Source organism: Megalops cyprinoides, chromosome 3 (genome assembly GCF_013368585.1).
Source record: "Megalops cyprinoides isolate fMegCyp1 chromosome 3, fMegCyp1.pri, whole genome shotgun sequence".
NCBI lineage: Eukaryota > Metazoa > Chordata > Actinopteri > Elopiformes > Megalopidae > Megalops > Megalops cyprinoides.
Genome location: NC_050585.1, coordinates 44,092,172 through 44,106,186, shown reverse-complemented (window position 1 = coordinate 44,106,186; position 14,015 = coordinate 44,092,172). Strand labels below are relative to the sequence as shown.

Below are 14,015 nucleotides of genomic sequence, written 5' to 3'. Positions count from 1 at the left end.
TGCGGTACAACTGGCAAGGTTATATAATAATAATAATACGGAGGTAGAATGTAAAGAAATGATTACTAAAAGCTGGAGGCTGACTATATTTATTTACAAAGCTACAGTAACTTGACATATTAGCTTGACAGTGTTGTCCTTTGTTCTGGTTTCATTAATTCATCCCAGTTAACACCGATCACAAACAAGCGAAAAAAAAATCAGAAAGTACGTGCGCACAGATTTGTAAACCTCAGATGAGTATTAAACTAGGGGCGACTCGAGACACGCTTTCTCTAGAGCCTGCCTCCTCCCAGAGCACATTGCGATGAGCAGAAATACTGAGTACATGTGACGCTTTGGTTGACGTCATCGGCATTCAGACGGTCTTAAAGCATGAATGGTTATAATCCATTTTTCTATTTTCTCTTTCCCGTTGGCGAAATTTAAGGCAGTGACGATGCGGGCATTGTCATGTTCTGTTGGTATGACTCAGACGACACCAGACAATTTGTTACTCGAATTACATTAGTTATGATATTGTTTTGCACTTACTCAAGGCGACCTCAGAAGTTGTTACTTTAAATAAGAAAATGAGCGCATATGCGATTAATTTTGTAAACGCGAAGAGACATGCCAAGTGAGAACAGTAAACATCTTCGTATTTACCCATTGCATTTCTCGTATCTGATTTTTTTTCTTCCAGTTTGCAATATGTAACATGGGCCTAATCATCATGACAAAATCAAGGTTTTCTCACTTGAAAACGAAGAAAATGTTGACCTACTTGCAACATACACTACAAGACATTAAGTGATACACGCGCTGCAGTTTGTACATTAGGCACAATGCACACCCTCTTGCTGGTATATTGGCCTACATAGCCAAACCGCTTAAATACCGTTGCAATGTACTACAAATTGTAAATTGAATCCGATACTCCACTTTCCTGAAACGTACAAGGAGCTATCCGTGGTGCTGAAAGAACTGAACTGCTTTCCTTAAAACGAAGCACTACTAAAATGGGAAACTTGTGAAAGAATAAAATGATGTAACTAATGAAAGTGCTACCACTGGGGATGAGTTTATAAATGTATTGCTTAGTGTCTATAGATCTCCTTAAACTGTGGGTAAACAATTTTCACTGAAAAGGGTAGAAATAACAATTTCTTGACAAATTAAGAAATCAAACATAGTCACATAGATTGCATCTGCACTTAATGTCATTCAAGTTGACTGTGCCCAATTCCATTCTGAACACCAAGGGACATACTGTCTGTATTTATAGCATTTATAATGCGGAATTATTTCAGTGTATTGTTCGGGTTTTACATTATTATTTTTTATAAAGATGGAAAACGATAAACTATATTTAGTCTGTCAGTTGACATGTAGAAATATTCTTTGCTCGTATACCGTCTGTACCCAGCATAAAAAGCGTACTTGCTTGTCTACCAGAATTATTAGCACAAACACATGTTATTTAATGAAGATTGGGCCGTGTTGAGTTATCTAATGAAATAAATACATGTAATGACATAATCAGTATTACTGCAAAAGGCATACACCCATACCGCCCTCCTCCCCCCCGTTTCATTAAACAACGACAGTAATACTGAACTGCTTTGCTGACAGATGTATTACAGCGGTTTCTGTACATCGATTGCTTTGGACTTTCGTGGATATTCCCATACGATTTCTCTCATATCGCTGCACGTATTGCCCCGATCATGTGTGGTGTAATTTCCTACGCTTCCCATCACTAAAGCAGCGCTTCCCTGGCGCTGTTTTTGTAGACCACTGTACCTCCATCGAACGCTTGGCTTTCTGCAAAAAACCATGAGACAATAACATTTCCGACCGTTCCGACTGAGCGCATATTTTATATGTTATTTTATGTGTAAATGTTTGCAGCCGCCGTATGACTGAGTTTTCATAAATAGAAGAGAACTGAGGTTTATTTTTTTCACGCTGGCTCCGGTGCCGCGCGATGAAACCACGCATGTGTTGATCTGTGCTGCAGCAACGTGCATCAATTCCTCTTTGACCCCAGAGTTAATCTGCATTCAGACAGAAGCTCCAATGTATTTCCTAGCTGCTGGATTTTAGGGTTTTCTGGGGCTGCTGTATTTATGTAATTTTTTTTGCAATTATTTCTTAAGATCTGGAAAGCTTGCTTTGATTCGGTAGGTTTTGTGGCCGCTTCCGCAACGCAGCAGATCTCGTTTTGAAACCAGAAAGCTAATGCAACCTGCTATGTGCGTAATGTTTCACAGCGAAGATACACAGTAAATAAAGGGACACGTCCATCTGTAACAGAGGAAAAAAGAAGACGGTGATCATGGCTCCACCAAATTTATCATTCAAATGCTCCACTGCGATGGCGAAGCCTGTTCACTCCGTAAAGATAATTCTCTGGGTATTTCTAATCGCTAATCTTCCTACAAGGTAAGCGCAAGCATGTAAATGTGTTATTTAATGGTGTTCGTTCATTTATTCACTGTAATACAGAGGTGTTTCGATGTATATGCATATTTTTACAATTGGTCTTAAGGTGTCTTGGCAAGGAGTAAAATTGTGTCGCTATGTTGAGTATGGTCGTCTCTGTAAGAACCTACGCTCGTTTAGTAGCCTACCTTCCTGACTGACATCCTATGGAATGCATTTCCCATGTTGATTGGTTTATTAAAGGGATAAAAACACATACGTGGTACCAACAAAGACTGGCTTTATGTCAGTGCATCGTAAGGGTCCTCAAGACTTTCGAACGATTCGTTTTCTTATAGTGATACTGCTACTGATAGAAAAGAAAAACAAGGTTTGCCTGGCGACAAGGCTAGTAGCTAATCGCTTAGCCTTTCTGTCGTTGTCTTTGGAACAACTGATACAATATATGTCTCCATGCAACAAAATGCGAATATTTAGGAGATCGTTTCAACAATCCATGTATGTACATTTTAATTTAGCGAACGGTTGAACAAATAAGAGATGAATACATGTAGATGGAGGAACTAGGGTAAACGTATCTTAATAATTTATTGTTCCTACGGCATGTGAGAAGGTATAAAATATGCCATTTTTGATATCCGGAACAAAAGCTTTGTTTCTAAAACGTATTAAGGAGTATTCACTTCCTGTTGAACTTCAATGAAATACCGGTGGCTGCAGAGCCTCCCACTTGACCATTATTGTGTTTTTCTTAAATTTCCTGTTGTGTTCAAAAGATTTATTTCTCGTTATACCAACGACACCATCACTTTCAAGACATTTTAATTTTTACGTTTACATTTTGCAAATTGCTTTGTTAACGGAACAGGAGCAATTAAACGGAGACGAAAGAGCCACGATTCAAACCTAATATCGCCCTGTCCTTAAGATCGAAGCACATTTGAAAATACCACAAACAGTGATAGGGTAACTAGCTACCATATGTGAATGCTATATAATACGATCATAGTCTTGTCGCGAGGAAGAAGGCATTGCACCAAGGAAATATGGACAGTTGAAAAGGAAGCGGAAGGTTTAATGGTTCTCCTCGAATAAGTCTGTGTTGCCTTGAGGTTGAAAAATGGAGGGCGGTTGATCGGCCCTTTTCTTCTTTCATTCAGCCTAACACAGTACAAAATGCGACCAGAAGGCAACATGGCCTAGATTGAATTTTAGCAGCACTGCATTTGTGATACGACTTACTGTGTTCAGTCTTATTGCGTTTGAAACTGATACAACTGTCTTTGATACATTTACATAGAATGGAATCAGTTTTGCATTTTTGCATTGCATGATGATACTAAGTTACTATAACGTAATATCATTTTACGCATATCCCTTTCCTTCCCCAAGCCGTGACATCACTTTGAGTCAGATATTAGTTACTGCTTCCTTTTTTCACGACTTCCAGTGTTTTTGCTTGTTTTCAACCTGATCTTGCAATGAGCTGATGAGACACATTGACTGTGTTTATTGAAGATGGATGGGTAATTTAAAAACATTTGAAACATCATGGAATGGGTTTACTCTCATACAAATGTATAATAAATCTTAATTTCGCTATTACAGATTGCTGCTAATGGCATATCCAAGCTTGCCTCTCTCCTCCGTGCATACCTCTAGATTTCTATAAAACAAGATGTTCAACATATCCCTTCCGTGTTGAATTCCGCTAGCTGTGCAGATGCTGGAGTGGTCTGAGAGCCATGGTTCTCCATGGGGAATCCATGGGGGGCATTAGTTCCTGGGGAAAACATGTGCTTTTAGATGTGCACTCTGTGCCATGTTTGTAAACAGGGGAAACGCGAAAGGCCTGACAGCAGGATATGGGCTTATAATGAGACTGTACATAATACTGGAGTCCCCCTCCTGTGAATGCTGCCTCAGCAGGAAGGGTTTGATGATATTGACATGGCTCTGTCTCACAGAGTTCATCTCAACGGGCCTCCTCTTTGTTCAGCGCGTGTCATCTTACCATTCCACCTGTTTTTGAAACATTATCTAAGCACATTATTAATCATATTGTTTTTGTTACTGTTACTGTGATTCCCTCTTGTGCAGAGGAACGTCTTCCCTTGGTGTTTGCTTGCTCTTGCTGGCAAAACACTGTGCATAACAACATTTGAAAGTTTAATTATGGGACCTGTTTTCCTCCAGTCTTGTGCATAATGACATGGCCTTCTGGGTGTATGGACCACTACATTAAACCTGTAAAGACTGAGGATTGCAGTGGTAGTACACAAATTCCATCAGGCCAGTTCTTCTATGCAGATATAAGCATGTTGTAACACCGATCACATATGCTATAGATTTCTGTGTATAAAAGCTTATGACATCATAGTACATTCATCCAAAGCAAAACAGTGGAATATTCCTTGGCCTTGAATAGTAAGCGAAAAAGCGGAAATGTGGTTCAGTTTCATTTCTCATGTCTGTTGAGGCATGACCATTTGGCTGTTTGTTCATATAAGAGACCCTTGTCATTCAGAGGATACATTCTAGGGATATTTACTTATTGGGAAATCTGCTAGTACTATATGGTACCAAAAATAAACACTTACTGTATGTGCAAAACATAAAATTCAAACTTTGATATTTTAAGTATAAAAATAACAACAATACAATGCAACAATGCTGTAAACAAGTGATTAATATGTACGATTATGTAGTAATAATATAATCATGCATATTTTGTAAAATAAATGTAAGGGAGCATGTCACGTGACACACTGCAATGTGGGGAAAATAGTGAGTACTGTTCGGTGTTAATATTTAGAACCACAAAACCACAAATGGGGAGGGTCTACTCTATAACTTGGCTGGATTACTTTCTATAAAATTACTTGCATGGGTTTTGCATCACTGCCCAAAAGTGTCTCATTCTTCCCATTTCAATTCTTTATCATTAATTATTTAATAGTAATAATAGTAATAGTCTATGCAAGAACAGCCTGCTCTAAACCTCCATGCATATGATTGGCTCTAAAGATTTTTTTGACCCGTATGGATAGTTTAGTTTCCAAAAGGAACACATTCTGTTTCAGAGAAGCTGTGTGTGTCATCTCTAGCCCCTGGCAGGAAGTAAAGCATGGCATATTTATTTTTGGGATGGATTAAGGACTTAATCTCTGCACTTGGGGTGAGGGTCAAAGGACCTTTGCAGTCCAGTCATGGCTAAGGATCATTATTGTATCTTAAGGAAGACCACTTCAACCTTTCTGTCAGTCCCTGTTAAGTCTGTGGTTTAGCAGAGCCAAGGCACTCCAGAACAGGTCATCCTCCCCAATAGCTATCACTATTTCTTTTTGTCACTTCCTGCCCACCATATTCATTCTCATGCCCAACTGTCAGTGGCTTGTCCTATAGAGTGATAGCTTTACATTAAGACAGGACTTTCCTGCACTGGACTGGAGAAATTTAATAATCGGTTGGGGGAAGGTGTCTGTTCTTTGCAAATTTTCAGCCTTACTGTAAAGGTATTGTTGACAGTGCGTCAAACCATCTGCTATTTGGGCAGTAATACAGCTGCAAACCAAAAGGTACCATGTTGGACTAGTACAGCTATAGGCATTGGGCTACTGAAATCCAATTCAACAACTAAACCTTGATTCAGCATCATTTTACTTTATCCCCACAACCTCCACACCCCCAAAGTGAAAACACCCAGTGGGATGGCAGTAATATTGCATGTCTGCTTCCAGGGTCAGTGAATCAGGGAAAGTGGTCAGGTCCCTCGGCAAGTGTAATAATGCTTTAGGTCTGTTTGGTCTGACTTAATTTTACTCTTGTTTTACTTATTCTCAGTAAATACTGGTGACTGAGCTGAGCTCAGAAGCCATGGATTAGTGCTACCCACCCAGATAACATTTAAGATGCTCCCGTTAAAAATACTGTACTGAACACAGAAATACCATTTAATGCCCTTAAGGCCCTCTGGATTCTAAAACCACACTCACTCTTGAAAGGTCAGTGAAGGTGAGCTGAGGACAATGCTCTTGTGAGGTGAGCTCTTGTTTGGTTTATATAATTGTGCAGAGTTTGATTCTTGTGGTTTAGCCTCTACATGTCCCTCAGTATTGATCTGACTTCTGTTGCACTATAGAGGGTTTAGTGTGTTTATATCTCATTCTACAATAGTGCTTGAGTTAGAATTGGTTTATTTTTCATCAGCTGATGAAACAAATATAAAAAGTTTTACACTGTAAAAACTTTTTTGTGCATTTCGAGACAATTTGTTGTGATTAATCTCACTCATTCGATGGTTTTGGAAACTAAATTAAAAAAGAGAAAAGATAAGATAGCTTCTGTGATAAGTTTAAGGTACACTAAGTCTCGGCTGACTCCCTTTTTGTAATTGCTATCACTGTCAGGACTCTGAGTCCTGGATTAGCCCGATGCGCGTCTTATTGGGCTAAACCCGTTTGGAAGGTTCGACATGGCACTCGAATAGTGTAGGAGCCGAAAGTGAATTAATTAGGGAATTACAGGTCAGGGGATGTTTGTCATTAACTGAGACAGCAGTGGTGTCAGCGGGATGGGGCATGGGGGACCCGATTTTCAGCACGCCTCACTAATGAAAGCTGCCTCTGCGAGGATAATGAACAGTAAAGGGGAAAAACACATTTTCCTCTCGGGGGTGTTGGAGTCCTTATGTCAGCTTCTGTCTGTAGGAAGACAGAACGGAACAAGTGCAGTCCTGTGTTCAAGCTACCTTTTCCCATCTGTGAAAGTGCGCCTGTCATTCTTTCACATGTAAAAATGAGATCAGCTGTACAGTGCTGCTTTGTTGTAGTGTTGCAATTTAGTTGGTCAACATATGTATGGGCCTCATCGTATACATCACATATGGTGATGTATATATTTATATCCATACATGTGGAACCAGAAACCAAATGTTTCAAAATTTAGGTCTTTCTGTTTGGTTACACGAATACGACAGAAAGTGGAAAGAGTTTTGCAAGTGGAAAGAGGTCTGTCTGATTCCATTTTCATCTTAGTATATTTGTGAGTTAGCTCAGGTTGGACGTTTTTCTGTTTTCAGTTTTTTTTTTCCTTTGGTTAAGGGTGTAGGTTCTGAGTAGTTTTACATTGTGATGAGATGCTTCAGTTAGGAATGTCTGCCATGGGATATTTGTTGTTATGTATTACACATAATGTCTTGATTTTGGCCTACGCTAAACAGCACCAGAAGTGATTTACATGAAGGGACCCCGAATGAAGCTGCAATTATTGCTTAGCCTGTGGAAAGATGAGTGGTGTATTTTTCACATTCAGCTATCTGTGAGATGAGATTGGGACATGGGGACAAGCAAACTACTGCACAAACATTTGCAATGAATTTGGAAGAAGAAACAAACATAATAACAGATCTTAATGAGTTTGGCAGGGAATATAAAGCTAAAGTGGTCTGTATTAGATGATTTGGCTGTCGTTATGTATCTTCCTTCACGTTGTGTTTCTCATTTAAGTGTGCTGTTATACGCTGGCCCAAAGAGGCTGTTTCACTGCATTTCATTCTCCCCCCCTGCTCATATCATGACACAGAGTCTCAGTAGCATCTGCAATTAAAGGAAGAAAATTATTAAAAAATGAAAGCCAAGCATGACCATTGGTGGGGAATTGGTAGTGTGCAATTGTGTTTATGTGCTTGTTCACGTGTGTGTGTGTGTGTGTGTGTGTGTGTGTGTGTGTGTGTGTGTGTGTGTGTGCATGTGTGTATGCGTGTACGTGTGTGTACGTGTGTGTGTGTGTGTGTGTGTGTGTGTGTGTGTTTGTATTTGCGCTCGCGCTCATGCACACCTACAGAGTTGTGTGTTTGTCTCTGTCAGTGTGTTGTAAAGAGATTTGAGGAGGAGGTTTGCCACACGCTGTTCTAATAAAAGCCGATATTAATCCTTGAAGTAGTCTCTAGTGGGAAAACAATCCAGCTGTAGCATGTTCTAAATGGCAGTAATCACATTACTGCAGCCCCAACGCTCTCTGCCTTCATTTTCTGTGGGCATTCCATGCACCTCCGGTTACCAAATTAGTGCCCGAACCTTCAGATCCGTGTGGAACATATGCTGTTTTCACTTTCATCAGAAATCTTCAGAGCTTTCATTTTCGCTTGTGCTGTGGTGCTGTAACCAGTAGACCACACGTCTAATTCTGGCAGCCTGAGCCTGCTGTGGCTTGGTGCTGTGTATTGGTACTACTAGTACACTTTGATACACTTTGTTATTGTTGTTATTATATTTTGTAAAATTTGTTGTGAAAGATGTACATTATGCCATAATTCCTGGACAATGAAAACAGGGCCTGTCTTTGAGAAAGTGTAACCTGTGCATTGATGTGACTTTTACAGAAATAGCTAATTTGTGGAATGGAATCTCAGTGCCTCACCCATGAGCTAACTGTGCTTAGCTGTTTAAAAGGTTTAAAAATGGGTATTGACAGATGATATATTTTATCTCTTTCTGACACAAACAAGATTTCTTGGTGATTGAAGGCACAAATTATTACAACTAATACTGAAAGAAATTCCTCATTACCATTGTCTGCTGTTCAAAATGGCATCTAATGTTTTGCTTGTAGTTAATGTGTTATTAGTCAATGCCACAGTTTTTTGGCTGTGCAACAGTCTTTTTTAAACAAACACCAAACACAGATGACTGATTGGCTTAGGCAAATGTTAAATGTACTATCAAGAATCTCATAAATCATCTTGGTTTTTGGGGGGGTTTTTTGTTTTGTTTTTTGAACTAATATATCAAACAAAACAAAAAACAATACCCATTTTGTGGATGAAAATGCTTGCATAAAATACATTTTGAAAAAGCTGTCAAAGTAAGAGGATGTCTGCAGTACATTACATGGTATATTGAGTTTGATTTTAAATGGGCACTTTGAATGGATGTCTTCTGCATTTAAAACACTTGTATATTTAAGATGTTTCAGAAGTATTTTTACTTTTCATCCTTGTCTTTACTGTCCTCTGCTCTGTAATGAACAGTGGTTTATTCCTCTCATATATGTTGTTGAAATATTTCTCTCAGAAAGATATTTGCACATATTGTCAAACATTTTAAATATTTTGTAAAGCATGGATTCTGAATGTGATCCGTGGTGGCATTATGAAAGGTTTCATTTTTTTTCTGTTTAGTTCACAGCCTTGAATGCATGTCGAAATGATCTCAGAGGGATTTTCAAGCAAGCTGTGTTTTGTGTAGCGGGAGATTCCACCCAGATACTGAGGTGGCTGAGCAGTCTCAGATGCTCCGGATTTCATGAAGTGTCGTAATTAAAATCATCATTTGAATGTACAGCAGCATCCTAGAACAATGTGTGAACACGGAGTAGCGCTGTCCATTGTAATGATAGCACCCACATATAACCTTCATCCTTCGTTGCTGCTATTAAGCACTTCAGTCACATTCAGAAAAAAAATTATATATAAATAATACTCTGCTTCAATTCTGTGTCATTACTGGATGCCTCCCTGCCTCAAATGCTTTATTCATAATGCAATTACTGAAATGGGTCAAGGTAGCAGGAAGTAGAAAACACTCATTAGGGTCCTTGAGTCGTCTTAATGTGAGCCGACACTTGCATTAAGATGACTGTGAGGTCTACCCACTCCAAGGGAAGGACTGCTGTGTTATAGCTCTCAGTTCAGCGCTCGCAGCCAGGCAAGCACCCGGGAAAATACTGCACACAAACGGCTGAGGAGGGGAGAGGCCAGTGGGTCAGAGCGAAATTAGTATTTTCCTTACATTTCACGAGTGGGCCATGACTAATCATTACAGACTACCACTGTTCCCTTCATCTGAGACCTCTAGGACTGCAGTGCTCTGCGCGAGCGCTCTGAGTGATCGTGAAGACAAGCACAATTTATGTAGCCGTTGCTTCATTCCATTGCTTTAATTAACCCGAGTGTTTTATTTTTTTTATCCTTTGTGGGCATGGTTGTGTGGAGGTGGTAGTTCTCTTGATCTGTCAAAGACATTCGTCTCTAACATCTTTTTCTGTTTTTTTCCCCCCTCATCAGTTCTCTCCAGACCGAAAATGATGATGATGAAGTGTCGAACAAAACGTGGGTGTTGACTCCGAAAGTGTATGAGAGCGATGTCACTCACATCTTAAACAGCTTATTAGATGGCTATGATAACAAGCTGCGACCAGATATAGGAGGTAGGCACCATTAACCATCTATCTGTGCAATTAACTCTTTCTGCTGTCTGCACAAATCTATAATGAATTATTTGCAACTGTCAGATGATGCTATTGAGAACATTGATGCAGTTGTTATAAGTAAACATTATATGAAAATATTCAAGCGTTTAGCAATGACTGAAGGAAAATTACTGAGGAGAAAAGAGGCTGTGTTTATGCCAGGATGGGCTAGAGGGTTGGAGTCCATCCCAAATTCAGTGGTGAAAACAGGCTGACACAACTTAGACAGGGCCAGCTAGACTAAGCGTCATCCTTTTTGAGTGTTGGTAACCCACTCCATGTCTGTTTAGTTGAAAGAATCGAGTCATTTGGTACAATTTGACCTTGCAAGTCAGCCTACTGGTACGCCCAACAACAATATATTGTATATTTTTAATCCTATTGTTGGGCTAAAAAAATACAAATTTCTATTTCTCTCTTGAATACTGATGTGGTACACTCACCGCTCAGTGAAATAAATATGACAAGCACATAATTATGTATTTAAACATATTCTGATGTTGTTTTTTTTTTGAACAACCATTATTTCTAAATGCAATTTGTGGTCTGAAAATGGTCTGGCTTCTCTTTATGGAGAGAATTTTGTGACAACGTTGAATATGAATTATGACAGAACTTTCATTTGTGTACACGTATATATTTCCATAGAGAGTGGAACGCAGCTTTTTATTTTCATACCAAAAATTATGTGGATGCCCCCTTAGTCTAGGTATACCCTTACCCTGATGCTTGGTTATGTAACATCTGCCATGGAGAACCGTGTGTTTTGATGCTGAGAAGAACTGACTCAATAGACATGACAGGGCACTGGTCCCCATCTGACATCAAGCAGACTGGTTGCTTTGCCATATTTCTTCTGACATCCACTCAGCAATCACACACAAATCAGCACCAGTGTGGAGGAAGATGTGGTTTGACTACATTTCCCAGAATCCTGCTGAGAGGCTCTGCTTACCGTAATTAAGTGCACTTCATCATATTAGCTGTGGTTATTCTCAGTGAGCTCCCTGTGTCCTTAAATGCTGGTTATCTGCTACTGATGTAGACCATCCTTTACATTCAGCGTCGGTAGATGAATAGTCATCAGATCCAGGGTAACTAACATACATACATATATGTAAATGGGCAAATTAATAATACACATTTTATGTTATTTGCATATATATACATATATTAGAACATATTTATTCATCCCTTGTTTTTTAACTCCAGTGCGTCATAAACAAGAAGCATTGATTGCTTTTTAAGCCACAAGTCTAGTCCTTAAAATAATGTTTACTTTTGGTGGACCAGATTAATACAGTACAACCTCATTGGATTTACTGACCACAAAATGGATTAAGAAAGACTAAGTGACCCAGTTACTCATTTATTTGCAGGCCCTTTGTAATAGCTGTCACATAAACATATTAATCTACCTTAAGGTCTTCATTAATTTGATGTGCCATGTGAAATGTCTGTTCTCTGCTTTCTTTTCAGTCAAACCAACTGTAATCCACACTGACATGTTTGTAAACAGCATTGGTCCAGTAAATGCCATTAATATGGTGAGTGAATTCGCTTCGTAAGAGGGATCTTAATGGTACCTGATAGCATTGTGTGGGGGGGTAACGTAATGCCTCATTGTCTTATCGTCATGGGCTTTGGAACGGAGAACGATGTTTTAATGATTAGTGTGGGAGTATTTACATTGCTCATGATCTCAATACAAATTTCTTTAGCAAACTAGTTTCATATGGGTGCTCATGCATGCCCCTCTTAGCGTACCTTTTCTAATGTAACGATAGCTGCTTATCTTCCACATAGCAATGTAGCATAGTGTTAAGGAACAGGGCTCATAGCCAAAAGGTTGCTGGTTTGATTCCCTGTCGGGGCATTGCTGCTGTACTTAACTCAAGGGCAAGGTACTTCACCCAGAAGTGCCTCAGTAAATATCCAGCTGTATAAACGACTAAAGTTGTAACCTTTGTAAGTCACTATGGATAAGAGAATCTGCTAAATTAATATAATGTAGTGTAATGTAATTTACTTTCCCAAGTAATTTAAATATGACTTTTAAAATAGTATTTGTGTCATTCCTGTGGTCCTCTGGATCATTTCTTGGTAAAATGCTAAATGCTATGGCGCACCATTTTTAAGTTTGTGTAATAAAATGAAATAATTAATATACTTTTTATTCTTTTACAATATTTTCCATTAGTTTTGGCCATAATCAAATTACATATAAATGCATAAAGTGCTTTTGAATGCATAGCCCTAACTTAAAGCCAAAGCATAATAGTAAGTTTGAATGCCCCTCCCCTGTCCTTGCATGGTATTTTGTTTCCCCTCAAGCATTTCCTTACTTCTCCAGCTCGTTGTGTTATGGTTGTCTGTTTTAGTAATAATGCATACAAATACAGATTTCGGTGATTGTTGAAAATTGACTGAATAATCTAATCCAAGAGGCTTGAGCTATTTGTAGGCAGAAGACACGAGCTAAGCCTGGCTTGTAAAAATAGGCCACGGTAGAAATAGCGCCGTGAGCAGATTGCGGCGTTCAGGTCTGTCGTGATCATGGAGCCGTGCATAACCCTGAGCCTCCATTGTAGCGCTGTCTTCCTTTTTCATCTGCTGAATGTTAAAGCACACAGAAACAGCGACATCTTAAGTAAAACATTATCTTAGTGGTGTCATTACCAGGATAGAGGTCGGCAGCCGAAGTCCTGCCGTTGCTAAATTACCTCAAGCTGCAGTGTCTTTCTACAGCAAATTGATCGGCTTGTTGAGTGGGAGTGGTCTTGCTGTTTGTCCGATTTAAGCGACTTAAAATATCTTGACGATGCATTCATTCCTATCAGCAGGGCTGTTGCATTAAAATGAATGTACTCCTCTTAAAAGAGGGAAGCAGTGGTGTTGATAGATGTTGTTAAGTTTGTAACTTAGAGAGGTGAGTGCTGTTAGGTTTCAGCCTTGTCCAGTGAGATATTATCTTCTGAGCGAATTGGTACAGAGATGCAGTTTGGCTATGACAATCACCATTCAGGCAGGTTTAATCTAGACAGATGAGTCCCTGGTTCCTCAAGCACTGATTGTGTCTCATTTGATTTTATTTGTTCTTCCCAGACGTCAGAGCTGAAAATAGCAAAGGCTTATTAAAATGATTTTTCCCCTTCTCCCGTGGATATTGCAAGGCATTGGCTACTTTAACCTCATTTTGTCCGGTTTATTATGAATATTTAAAGGCTGACATTTAGGGCCGTAAAGGAATCTCTTTTTTTTCCCTGCCTTGGAGAGTAGTCTGATGGCAAGTAAATTTGATGATCTATTTACTAGGGCCTCAATGAAAAGACTATGGT

At 39.3% G+C, this 14,015-nt stretch overlaps 1 protein-coding gene across 4 annotated transcripts in view; it reads left to right on the top strand.

Annotated features, from left to right (window-relative positions):
* The first annotated feature begins 1,663 nt into the window (after positions 1 to 1,663).
* Positions 1,664 to 14,015, top strand: part of gabrg2 (gamma-aminobutyric acid type A receptor subunit gamma2) — a 35,293-nt gene continuing 22,941 nt past the window's right edge. For all 4 annotated transcript variants that reach the window (XM_036523039.1, XM_036523038.1, XM_036523037.1 and 1 more), the window contains exons 1-3: positions 1,664 to 2,427; positions 10,493 to 10,635; positions 12,157 to 12,224. In XM_036523039.1, the coding sequence (XP_036378932.1) occupies positions 2,321 to 2,427; positions 10,493 to 10,635; positions 12,157 to 12,224 (318 nt within the window). In that variant the 5' untranslated portion in view covers positions 1,664 to 2,320. The remainder of the gene's footprint in view (positions 2,428 to 10,492; positions 10,636 to 12,156; positions 12,225 to 14,015) is intronic.